This window comes from Rattus norvegicus, chromosome 7 (assembly GCF_036323735.1).
Source record: "Rattus norvegicus strain BN/NHsdMcwi chromosome 7, GRCr8, whole genome shotgun sequence".
Lineage (NCBI taxonomy): Eukaryota > Metazoa > Chordata > Mammalia > Rodentia > Muridae > Rattus > Rattus norvegicus.
In genome coordinates this window covers 133,750,688-133,763,035 of record NC_086025.1, presented here as the reverse complement: position 1 = coordinate 133,763,035, position 12,348 = coordinate 133,750,688, and the positions used below count along the sequence as shown (strand labels likewise).

General features: G+C 47.9%; 1 protein-coding gene across 4 annotated transcripts in view; it reads right to left on the bottom strand.

Annotated features, from left to right (window-relative positions):
- The window catches only part of Slc4a8 (solute carrier family 4 member 8), a 75,227-nt gene that overhangs the window by 55,021 nt on the left and 7,858 nt on the right, over positions 1-12,348 (bottom strand). For all 4 annotated transcript variants that reach the window (NM_001414948.1, NM_001270794.2, NM_199497.3 and 1 more), the window contains 1 exon segment: positions 2,925-3,006. In NM_001414948.1, coding sequence (NP_001401877.1) covers positions 2,925-3,006 — 82 coding nt within the window.

Here is a 12,348-nt window from a genome sequence, read left to right as displayed (position 1 = left end):
CACACACACACACTGGATCTTTGGAGCAGCAGAGAAAGCACAGGCATGAGTCCCCCACAGACAGACGAGGGGCCTGTGGCGCACACTGCCCTGCGTGTTGTTTACCAAGCCCTCGCTTGCTCGCACGCAGCTCGTTAGTGAGCATTAAGGGATGCTCGTCTCCCCTGGGCTTACAGGGTGACTCCGAGTCAGTAAGCACAGGGGAAGTCTTGCGTGTGGAACACACACAAGGCTCTTTAACGTTATAAATATGACCAAGTGGGTCCTGCCTTGGTTAAGGGTGTATTAGAATGCATTAAGCTGACGTCAGGAGCCATAAATCTAGTACTTAATCAGGAATAATGGTCTGCCAGAAGAAATGGGTGAAGCCATTCCTCTGACTAAGCGAGTGCCCTGTGGCCCACGGGGGCTGAGGGAATCCACCCACTGAGGCACACTTCGAGCTGGCTGTCGCTCTGGGGTCGTCTCGACGAAGCTCTCTCCCATCGTTCTTGACTCTTCTGTTTAATACTCTTGCAGAGGGAATCAGCTCATTCAGAAAGACCCACATTTACCGTCACCGTCTCTGAGGATGGTGTGAGGGAAGGTGGGTAAGAAGACATGGGGTTTCTCAGCAGCTCACCTCAGTGTGAGTCTGGGTGGGACCCATAGCATACCCAACCCTCGGAAGACTCCAGTCCCTCGCCTCTCTGGCTCTGACATTTCAGGACTGGGCTTAAAGTGCTAACAGAAGAGATTCAAGTTTTCAAAAAGATCTGGTCATAAAAGGCCGTTTCCCAGCACGGTGTCCTGCAGCAATGTGTCATCCTCCAGCTTTCTCTTCCAGCAGGGTAGAGCATGAACCAGAAAGGGATGACATCATCTGGAGCCGCTGCTCCCAACGGCTCCTCAGCTGACCTTGACGGGTGAGACCTGGCCTTCAGAATCCAAGAGAGCTCATGGGAGTTCACTATGCTACTCCCAAGTACACAGAAATATTCTACATGTTCCCTTCTCGGTAGGGGACTAAGGTCCACAGGGTAACAGCCAGAGGACCACAGAGCTGCTAGCAACGCGTCACAGAGAATGTCTTCAGGATGCAGCAGGCCGCCGGGGCAGGCTGTGAGGTTAGATCTGCCGCTTTGCAGTACAGCAGGGTGAAGAGAGGAGATTGCATGAATCTCCCCTGCCATCCAGTCAGTTCCCACGGCTACAGGAGGATAGCAACACCCAACACTGGCACACGCCTGAGGTACTGTGAGGGCCGAAGTTAGGGCTTAAGTTTAAATTACTGTGCCTGAGAGATCTATAAGACAAGAATACCTCCACCCTGTTAGCCCAGTAGCACAAAGACAATTTCCTCAAATGCTGGGGTTGTTGTTCACGTAGGATAACAAGTCGTGCATTTGTTTGCTTCTGTAAACAAGCTTGCTCCTCCCAACCACACCAGACATGCTTGATCACGTGTTGGAGGGCGGTACGCAGGCAGGAGGCACCTCACGATGTGTGTTTGCCTCTGACTGGATGTAGGTGGGAAATGTGCAGCCTTGTGGGTTTTGCCTTTGTAAGCTCCTGGCTAATGTACTTCTGTGCCATGCTCTGAGAATCTGGGTGTGGGCCTGGTGCGTGTCCATTGTTCTGGACAGTATTTAATAAAGTTGGCCTCAAGTTTCCCTCAAAATTTTGGCAGTGTCTTCTCACCCGGTAGGGTTAACAAACTACAGAGGAACAGGAGCCTGACTCGCAGAGACCTTCCACCACCAGCAGCCTACCCCTACCCCTCAGCCGCCACCCCTCACACCCTCCTGCTCCCACTTTCTCCATCCCTTCATCCATCCAGTGACTTACAAAACATGGCCTTGATCTTCCTAACACCACTGACCAGCACACTGCACACCGCCCGCCACCCTCCACCCACACGCCACCCATGCGCATCTCCACGGAACAGACCCAGAGGCTGAGTCAGCCTCCCTGCTTTCTTTGGTTGCCCATTCAGAGGCTCCGTTTTCCCTGGGGCCTGGGCCAGTTTGATGCAAAACCCATGGTGGGAACAGGCAGTACAGAGAGAACACATCATCACGAGCGCACGCCGTCTGAGCATCGGAAAGTGGCACCAAAGTAGGGGAAGCCCAGCCGCCTCTCACACACGGAGAGAAAGCTGCACTGAACACGAACCTTCTCCAGGATAATGGAATATGACGTCATCACTAATGAGGAACCATGATGAGGAATCCAACCAGCCCCTTTCCCCAGCTCCCAGGATAAAGGAATACAGGACAGCATACAACAGTCCAATGAGAAGCTGGGGGGCAGCCAGGGAACAAGGATGGCCCCTCCCCTTCCGTCTCACTGGGAACAAGGATGGCTCCTCCCCTTCCGTCTCACTGGGGACAAGGATGGCCCCTCCCCCTTTCATCTCACTGGGGTTTTATGTAACCTTGTACTGTGAACTCTCAGAGTCTTTTCTGGCCTACTTCTGTATTCCATTTGCTTGCTTAGATTTCTTTTTTTTAAATAAGGTAGAAATGGGCATAGTTAGAAATTGTGGTTAAAAAAATTACAGCCAAACTGAACTTTTAAATTACTGATATTTTATTTGCTTTTAAATTTGTGTAGATACATTTCTGCACGGTTATAAAAAAAAAATCGGCGAGCTAAATGAGTATTTCACATCCTCAAAGAAATGGTTATTGTTAAAATTTATGTTGAGCTTCCAGGTCTCTGAGCACTGTCTCGGGCCTCTGATAAACCATTTGGATGGATGGGGTTCACATCTCTCCTTTTTTTTTTCAAGACAAGGGAACAAGAGGCTAAGGAAGTTAAGTGTTTTTCCCCCACAGGGTCTGACAGCCAGAAAGAAAGAGTCGGGACGTGAACGTGGTCTCTTAAGGGCAAGGCGGGCCTGATCTTCCCAAGCCAGACAGCCCTGGTTTCGCTGGACTTACCTTCCAACTCTTCTTTCTCATAGTGAATGTTGAGAATCGTGCTGGTCCCACCCTGATCCACCACAGCTTCCTCATCTGGTCTCTGTTTAAAAACAGATATGCAAATAAATAGTCACAAAAAATACAAATATTCATTCATTCAAATACTTCGAACCACAGTGTATACCAAGGTGCTCCGAGATACCTAGAGGTGGCTTATGTATATTCTTAGTTGGAACCACACAATAGCCTTGAGATGCAAATATGCCACCGGCCATTGTCTTACCCATTTTGTGAGTAGCCAAGACCCAGAGCACATTAAATAACTATACCCAAGGTCATGGACGAACTGGGAGAAAATAAGACTGAGCAGCTCTGTCCTTTCAGCCAACACCAGCTACACACCTGCACAGCCACTTGCAATTTGGCAAATCCTAGCAGGCACTTGCCCTGAGTGGTGACTACCCATCATGTCCAAACTAACCTAGCCTACAATTTTATATCCTAATGGCATACTGAAACTCCAGTTAGGAATGATATGTATACACACATACACACACATACCACACATATACACACACACATATACACATACACATACACACACATACACACATATACACACATACACACATATACACACACACCACACATATACACATACATCCATGCACACACATACACACATACATACATACCACACATCCATATATACACACACATACACACATGCACACATACACACATCACACATACATGCACACACATACACACATTCATACCACACACACCACAAATACACATATACCACACATATACACATAGATCCATGCACACACATACACACATACATACACACCACACATTCATACATACACACACATACACACATATACACATACATACACACCATACATCCATACATACACACACATACACACATGCACACATACACACACATCACACATACATGCACATTCATACCACACACCACACATACAAACACACCACACATACACACACACCACATATATACACATACATCCATGCACACACATATAAACATACATACACACCACACATACACACACATATACATATACACATATACACACACCACACATACACACACACCACACAGACATATATACACAGACACCACACATACACACATATACACATATATACACACAAATGCACACATAAAAACACACATATATAAACACATACACACATATACACACATACATGCACACACATATACACATACACAATTCATGCATACACTTGTGCACACATACACACGTACACATACACACATACACACACATACATGCACACACATACACAATACATGCACACACACACAGGCACACACACACAGGCACACACACACATGCACACACACACACATGCACGCACACACGTGTTGGGGGTGTGGAGAGATGGCTGAGTGTTAGAGACTGTGTATACTCTTGCAGAGGACTCAAGTTCAGTTTCCAGCCTGTAACTCCGGCTCCAGAAGATCTGAGGCCCTCTCATGCAGGCATGCATACCCACACACAGATTCCTAATTCCAAAACACAAACAACAAAAAGCAACCCGGGAGTGGTATTCCATGCTTTTAATCTCAGCACTCAGGCAGAAGCTAGCCTGGTCTACACGGCAAGCTCTGGGTCAGTCAGTGCTGCATAGTAAGACCCCGCCACGAAATTAAAAGAAAACAAAAGAGTATAGCCCCGTACCTAGCACAGAAATGTTCATATAATGTGTGCTTAGCAAGTCTTTTTAAGCAGTGGCTGTGATTTCAGACACCTTCCCACCTCACAGGGCACCGACTTACCAAGCCAAAGCACACTCCCTGGTAACCTGGTGCAGCTGTCCTTTCCTGGTGTGCGGCTCTGGCCAGCTCCTGTCCCCAGGGAGATGGGCACATCCTCACCTCCAACGGTCCACACTTACTTTCAGGTCCTCACCCTCCCTCCTGGTATGGCTCAGATGCCCAACTCACTCTCTCAAGACACTTCGCCCTGTTCCTCTATGACACAACGCTGAAGACAGGCAATCGGTCCACAGTGAGAAGTATTTTTAACGAGGCGAAGTTAAATAAATTTTTTAGAGAAATAGAATGTCAAATGTCAGTTAGAGTAATTAATTTGATAATTTACTTTCATAGATATTTAAAAATACATATTATTACTACAATGAAAAATATTCCCAAGATAGAATATCAAGTTTCAAAAGCAAAGTGGAAAAAAAAAACAACCCTGTGACTTGCTACACTTTGTCGGAGAAATGGAGATGGGATATAAATGCTTGGCTATACTTTACAAGAAAGGGGTCTAGAGAGATGGCTCAGTGGTTGATTCGATTCCCAGCATCCACGTGGTGGCTCACAACCATCTGTAAATCCAGTCAGGGACTGTAACGCCATCTTCTGACCTCCACAGGCACTGCATGCACACGGTGCACAGACATACATGCAGGCAAAACTCCCTTACACATTAGTAAAAACATAAAAATTATAAAAAGAAAAAACAAGTTACAAGAGCCTGTTTTTTAAAAGCTACTTACAGGGGAGAGAGATAATAAGACAGACTCAGGGACAGCAGGCAGACTTCTTTGACTATCTTACTTTATAAGTCTTTTATAGACAGTCCGATCAGGGCTGGAGAGATGGCTCAGTGGTTAAGAGTGTACTGCTCTTCCAGAGAACCCAAGTTCAGGTCCCAGCACCCACCTTAGATGGCTTAAAACCACAGTAAGTCCAGCTCCAGTAGAGGGTGCTGGCCCCACAGGAGTCCCCCCCCCCCCATACACACACACACACACACACACACACACACACACACACACACACACACAGAGACACAGAGACACAGAGACACAGAGACAGAGACAGGGAGACAGAGAAAGACAGAGAGACAGGGAGACAGAGAGACAGACACACATAAATTAAATCTTTTTTTAAAGGAATTCTCAAAATAAAAAACAGAGCAGAGGCAGATGTGAGACTGGTTGTGTGCCGACTTCAGAAGAATCTATTCTGAGCAGCACTGCACGGGAGCAGGCCGGGGAGGGCTCCAGTTCAGTTCCCGGTGAAGCGTACCACAGAGGGGAAATCAGGACAAAGCGTCCAACCATCCTTAGCGGCGTCCCCAGTCGGAACAACGGAGAGAGAACATCACAAACTGTTCTTTCATTTTTGGTTTTTGAGAAGCAACACCCTGAAGCTCAGGCTGGTCTAGAACTCGCTCTGAAGCCCAGGCTGGCCTCTCAGTGTGTAAGGAGTTAACGTGAGCGGTCAGGTCTAGCCTTTACTCGCACTATTGGTTGTAGCCATGGTGTTGGGCACCTGAGGGCACCGTGTGCTACAACAGTGTCGAGAAAGAGAAACAACAGAGCTCTCAGTGCTGCCTGGGAAGGGCAAATATTTGCAGTCACGGTGGAAGAGCTTCTTACGAAACACATTCTTATTCCGTAATAGACTGTTTGGTATTTACCACTACAACCGAAACTTAAATCCACACGAAATCCTGAACGTAGATGTTCATGGAAGTTCTGCTCCTAACTGCTGAATACTTTTTTTTTCTTTCTTTTCTATTTTTCAGAGCTGGGGACCGAACCCAGGGCCTTACGCTTCCTATGCAAGCGCTCTACCACTGAGCTAAATCCCCAACCCCACTGCTGAATACTTAAAAGCCACCGAGACGTCCCTCTAGAAGAACACACAAACTGTAATCTCAGAACTAGGGAAGCTGAGGCAGGAGGATCACTAGTTCTAGGGAAGTTCTTTTAAGAAAAAGAAAAAGAGGAAAGAAGAGAAGAATAGTCTATGTACTGGATAATCCCAGTCCTCTGACATTCAGGAAAAGGCAAAACTATGGAGACTTAAAATTGAAGAGTCCTCCCCAGGGTCTGGGGCAGGGTCTTAAAGTCAAGCACGGAGGATTTTAGGGCACGGTACACCACTGTGACCCCGCCCTAACGTAAGCTATGAGAGCTGCTCGTAGGGGACGACGACCATAATGGAGGGCAAGGAGGGACTGTAAGGGAATGTCCTGTCCCTTCTGGATTATACTGTGAAAATAAAGCTCTATATTACAAAGTCTCTAGAAATCAGATGAACAAGGCGTGTGGACATGTGGAGGCAAATGTGGATGCTGACAGGACACAGCGGGAGAGCCTGTCCCCTTTACATGCCGTGCTGGCGTGGCAGAGGCCTCTACAACACAGTTTAGAGACAGACACACTGAAGTCTTTTCGGACAGAGTTCATAGTGTGATCGGAGATGAAGCAGACAGACAGCTGTGAGTTCAAGGCCAGCCTGGGCCATACAGTGAGTAGTGGCTGGCCAACAAGTCTACACAGGAAGACCCTGGAGAGGGGCAGGGAGGAGGAGGGGAAGGAAAGCCTGGTTTGACCTATGCAGTATTACTTCACAACACTCAGAGTCCTCAGGCACCCTCCATCCCTCCCGCAGCCCAGCGGTGTTGAGATTTGATGAACAGTTTTCACCAGTTCTGCTTCCAGCTACTCTGCACAGAGTTCTACAGAACCATCTTTTGCTCCTTTTCCCTTGTGCTGTATTGGAGGTCGAACCTAGGGCCTTGCACATTAAGCGAGTTACACCACAGCTGAGGAGCCCTTTTTTTTAACGTGTACTTTTATGTGTGTGTAGGGTGTTTTGCCTACATATCTGTGCACCACATGCGTGCCTGGTATTGGGGGAAGCCGGAAGAGGGCATTAGATACCCTGGAACCGGAGATGAGATGGTTGTGAGCAGCCTTTTGGTGAGCCAGGGTCCACTACAAGTGCAGCCAGCAGAGCTCTCAACCAATGAGCCATCTCTCCACCCGACAAGGAACCATTTTTAAGTGAAAACCAAAACCAAAACAAAACAAAACAAACACCTGCTCTGCTCACCTTTCTGTCCATGAGTTCCTTTCTTCTTGCTTTCCTTTTTAAGCCAGGATCTCAGTATGTAGCCCTGACTGGCCTGGAATTCAGAAATCCACCTGCCTCTGCTTTGCTTAAACACATGTACCTGGCGTAGGCCATGAGCGCCTAACAGCTGGAAGCATGTATTTGTCTTTCTTGAGCATCTCCTACACCCAGCACAGTCGCCTACACTGTGAGCAGCACGCACCCCTGCCAACAGCATGCACCCCTGTGAGCAGTGTGCACCCATTAACTCTGTGCATCTCTGTAAGCACTGTGCACCCCTGTAAGCCATGTGTACTCCTATAAGCACTGTGCACTTCTGTAAGCAGTGTGTACCACTGTAAGCCGTGTGCACCCCTGTAAGCCCTGTGTACCCCCATAAGCCGTGTGCACCCGTGAGCTCCATGGAGAGCAGAGGGAAACGGGGGAGACACGATGGTCTGTGTGCTCACTGCAGACACCCAGTCATTGATACGGGATGACTCATTATGCAAATACCTCTCCTTGCTGTACATCTGAAATGTTCCCCAACTTTCAAGCACATGCCGAGTTTGTTTGAAATTGTTAAACTGGAAAGGAAGCCTCAAACCACTCGGTCAGTCCATGGTTGCAGCAGGTGCTGCAAAGGATGGCTATGCTTGCCTCTACCACCATCACCGTTCACAGGAAGCAAGATTGACCAACGTGGAGTCCGTGACCTTCTAGGATACCGATGAATGGACACCACCAGAGTGGGAGACGGCTGTATGTGCATTTGGTGGTGTGGGGCAGTTCATAGCTTTCACCAGATTCTCAGAGGAGCTCATGGCTCAGGAGAGAGTAGGGATGGGAGCAAGCGAGAGAGAGTAGTGAATTAGAGAGAAATCGTCCTTACAAATGCGCCTCTTTCCATACTCCCTCCCGGTGACTCATTGATGATGCTGCCTGTTAAACATGAATTGGAGGGTCCCAGAGACTAGATAAAAAGAACGGAGGTGTTAATTCACATCAAGGCATTGAAATCGCACGGCTGGAGGCAGCTCAGCTGCTAGGAGCACTGGGTGTTCTTAGAGGGCCAAGGTGCAGTTCTGAGCACTCACATCAGACAGCTCACGACCACCCATAAACTCCAGCTCCAGGGGACTGATGCTCTCTCCTGGTGTTCACGGGCACTGGAACACACACACACACACTCGCACACACACACACTCGCACACACACAAAGACACACACGCACGCACACGCATACACACGCATACACACACGCACACACACACATGTACACACACAAAGACACACACACACACACACCCGCACATAAATAAAAATGGAAGTGAAGGGGTTGGGGATTTAGCTCAGTGGTAGAGCGCTTGCCTAAGAAGCGCAAGGCCCTGGGTTCGGTCCCCAGCTCCGAAAAAAAGAACCAAAAAAAAAAAAAAACTTAAAAGATGGTCTTCTTCAGGGAAGACCCCGCCAACTAGTGATCCAATACAAAGTGCCCTGGCAGCACTCACATACAGGTAACCTGTGGGCTAAGCAGGTTGTAAGTATATATTTAGGACTCTGTGTGTGTGTGTGTGTGTGTGTGTGTGTGTGTGTGTGTGTGTGTGCGCGTGTGTGTGCATGTGTATCTCTGTGTGTGTCTGTGGTCTGTGTCTGTGCATGTATGTGTGCAGGCATGTGTGTGCACATGTGTGTGGTATGTGTGTATGCGCATGTATGTGGTATATGTGTGCATATGTGTACCTGTGTGTCTGTCTGTATATATCTGTATGTTCCCATATATGTACATGCATGTGTGCACATGTGTGTGATATGTGTATACATGTGTGCATATGTATGTATGTGCATGTGTGTCTATACATGTGTATGTGTATGTGTGTGGTATGTATGTGTGAATATCTCTGTGAATGTGCATGCACGTGTGTGTACATGTCTATGCATGGGTATGCAAGTGTATGCATGTATGAGTAAAGGAAAAGAGGCCATGAATTCCAGAGAGACAGAGAGCAAGGGGGTTCATGGTGGGTGCTGGGGGGTGGGAAAGAAAAGGGAGAGATAATATAATCAAATAATTTTTTAATCATATAATTTTTTATAATCATATAATTTGTTTTTCAGAGCTGAGGACCGAACCCAGGGCTACCACTGAGCTAAATCCCCAACCCCCATATTATAATTTCAAAAAATACTATTAAAGACAATGAATGAAACTGGAGATAGTGACATTTTTAACACCAGCACTCAGGAGGCACGTAGATCTCTGAGTTCAAGAACAACTTGGTTTACATATTGAGTTCCAGACCAGCCAGGGCTACAAAGTGAGACCCTGTCTCAACCAAAAAAAATTTTTTTAATTAATTAATTAGTTAGCTTAAAAAAAAAGAGTCAGATCTGAATGGCAAATCAAAGTCTCACTTCCAGGAATGACCAATAAAAGACAGGAACAAGGGGTTGGGGATTTAGCTCAGTGGTAGAGCGCGTGCCTAGGAAGCGCAAGGCCCTGGGTTCGGTCTCCAGCTCCAAAAAAAAGAACCAAAAAAAAAAAAAAAAAAGGCAGGAACAGGACTGAACCTTACGTAATGCTCCCAATGCCAAGACATGGCCCAGAAGCAGCAGAGGATGAGGGCTGTAGGCAGAAGCCACACAGAGCCCTGCTGCCCCATCTGTGGAGATGGACCTGCCCAGATAAACCCCATCACCCTTCCAAACTTTATCTCAAACAAGCCTTTCCCTCCCCACCACATCCCACGGATCTAATGCTTTCGGTCGTGGTAAACCCTCCCATCCCACCCACCCCTCACTGCCAACCAGAACAAGAAGACAGCATCACAGAGTCCTGAGCACAGGTGTATTCTGACATCTTAAAATCAGCACTGCAGAGATCAGCTCCACCTTCCCGGGGTGAGTCCTCTGCACAGGGTGCCCCTCAGCCCTACCTCAGGGGTTCCGGTTGGCAAAAGAAGTTGGTACAACTAGAATTGGTGAGTGACTCCAATGGAATACTTACTTAAGCCTCTGATTGTGCTGTAGCTATTACCCTGCCTAATCTTCAACATGTTCTTAACTCAGAGCTAAGTAAGAGCTCACAAGAGCTGAGAAAGCAGGAAGGCTCAAGTTGTATTAATAATTGTGTGTTAATACTGCCCACGGCGAGAACAGCATGAGATTCGAGCAGTCAGTGCTCCTCCTCACACACCCCAGCGCCCTGTTTCTCAGCGCCCGCCCTCCAGTTGCTCTCGATCTGCCTCTTTGCCCAGCACAGCACCAGCTTCCTGGCCCCTTGGAGCCCTGGTCACCAAGTCTGGCCCAGATCTCTGCTCCTCTCTCATTCTGGCTTGGGACAGATAAAGCCAAAGATAGGATCTCTTTGGTAACTCAGGAGCTATGCGGTTCTCAAGAGTGAACTTTCGAGGACAACGCGGTGTCACAAGGTCGAAAGGCTGGACATGTCTGAGTGCCTTTAGTTACTTCCTCAATACCTACGGATGGATACCCGACCACGAGAAAAGGTGTTCCACAAGGCCTTGTGGCAGGAGTCACTGGCCGTGAGCTCCCCTCCCGCTCTCCAGTCGCCTGGGAAATGAGACAGCGCAGTGGCTCTGTGCTTCTTTCCTTGAACCCCACCTCGAGTCACCCCTAATTAGCATAGGCTTGGAGAGTAATGTTCCCGGAGAAACGCATATCTAAGCTGCAGTGACATCAGACTTTGTGACTTTAACCGGCAGAGGAGAATTAAGAGTACCGATAAAGTGGATCATGTTACTGATCAACTCATCTTCCAATAAGACTCTTGGAAAACATGCAAACTGCAAAGGAAGCGTATGTGATTAAAGGCACCATGAAGCCGGGCATGGCAGAGCGTGCTTAGAGTCCAGCACTCGAGAAACTGAAGCAGCAAGATTCAAGGCCAGCCTGGGCTACATAGGAAGATCCTTTCTTTGGCGGGGAGGGGTTGGTGATAAAGGCTGGAGAGATGGTTCCTAGGGTAGGACCACTTGTTGCTCTTGCCAGGGACTTGGGTCCAGTTCCCAGCACCCATGTGGTGGCTCGTAACCACCTGTAACTCCGGTTCCAGGGAATCCAATGCCTTCTCCTGCCTCTGTGGTAACTGTACATACATGGAAAACACTCATCCACATAAATATTTTCCGAAAAGAAAAAAAATCTTTCATAGAAGCAAGAGGCAGAAAAGCAAAGTTGGAGAGGAAGATCTGAGGGGAAAAACCAGAGCCTCAAAGATGTGATTTCTGGCTCTGAAGCAGGCAGAGCAGAGGAAGAAATAAGTCAAAGGGGGCGGGCAGGGCTTCGTCTAACAAGACAGGAGGCAACAGAGAGTCTGTCTGACTCCCTAACTATCGAAGCCAGCGTGAACTCCTTCCCACCTTGTGGGAAATGACCAGAGGCCCCATTACCTAAGGCGTGGCTGTAACCTAGCAGCGGTTGAGAATCACCGAGACATTGACAACGACTACGGCTGCTCTCTGCCCCGGCAAACAGCACTGAGAGGATTTCCTGCAG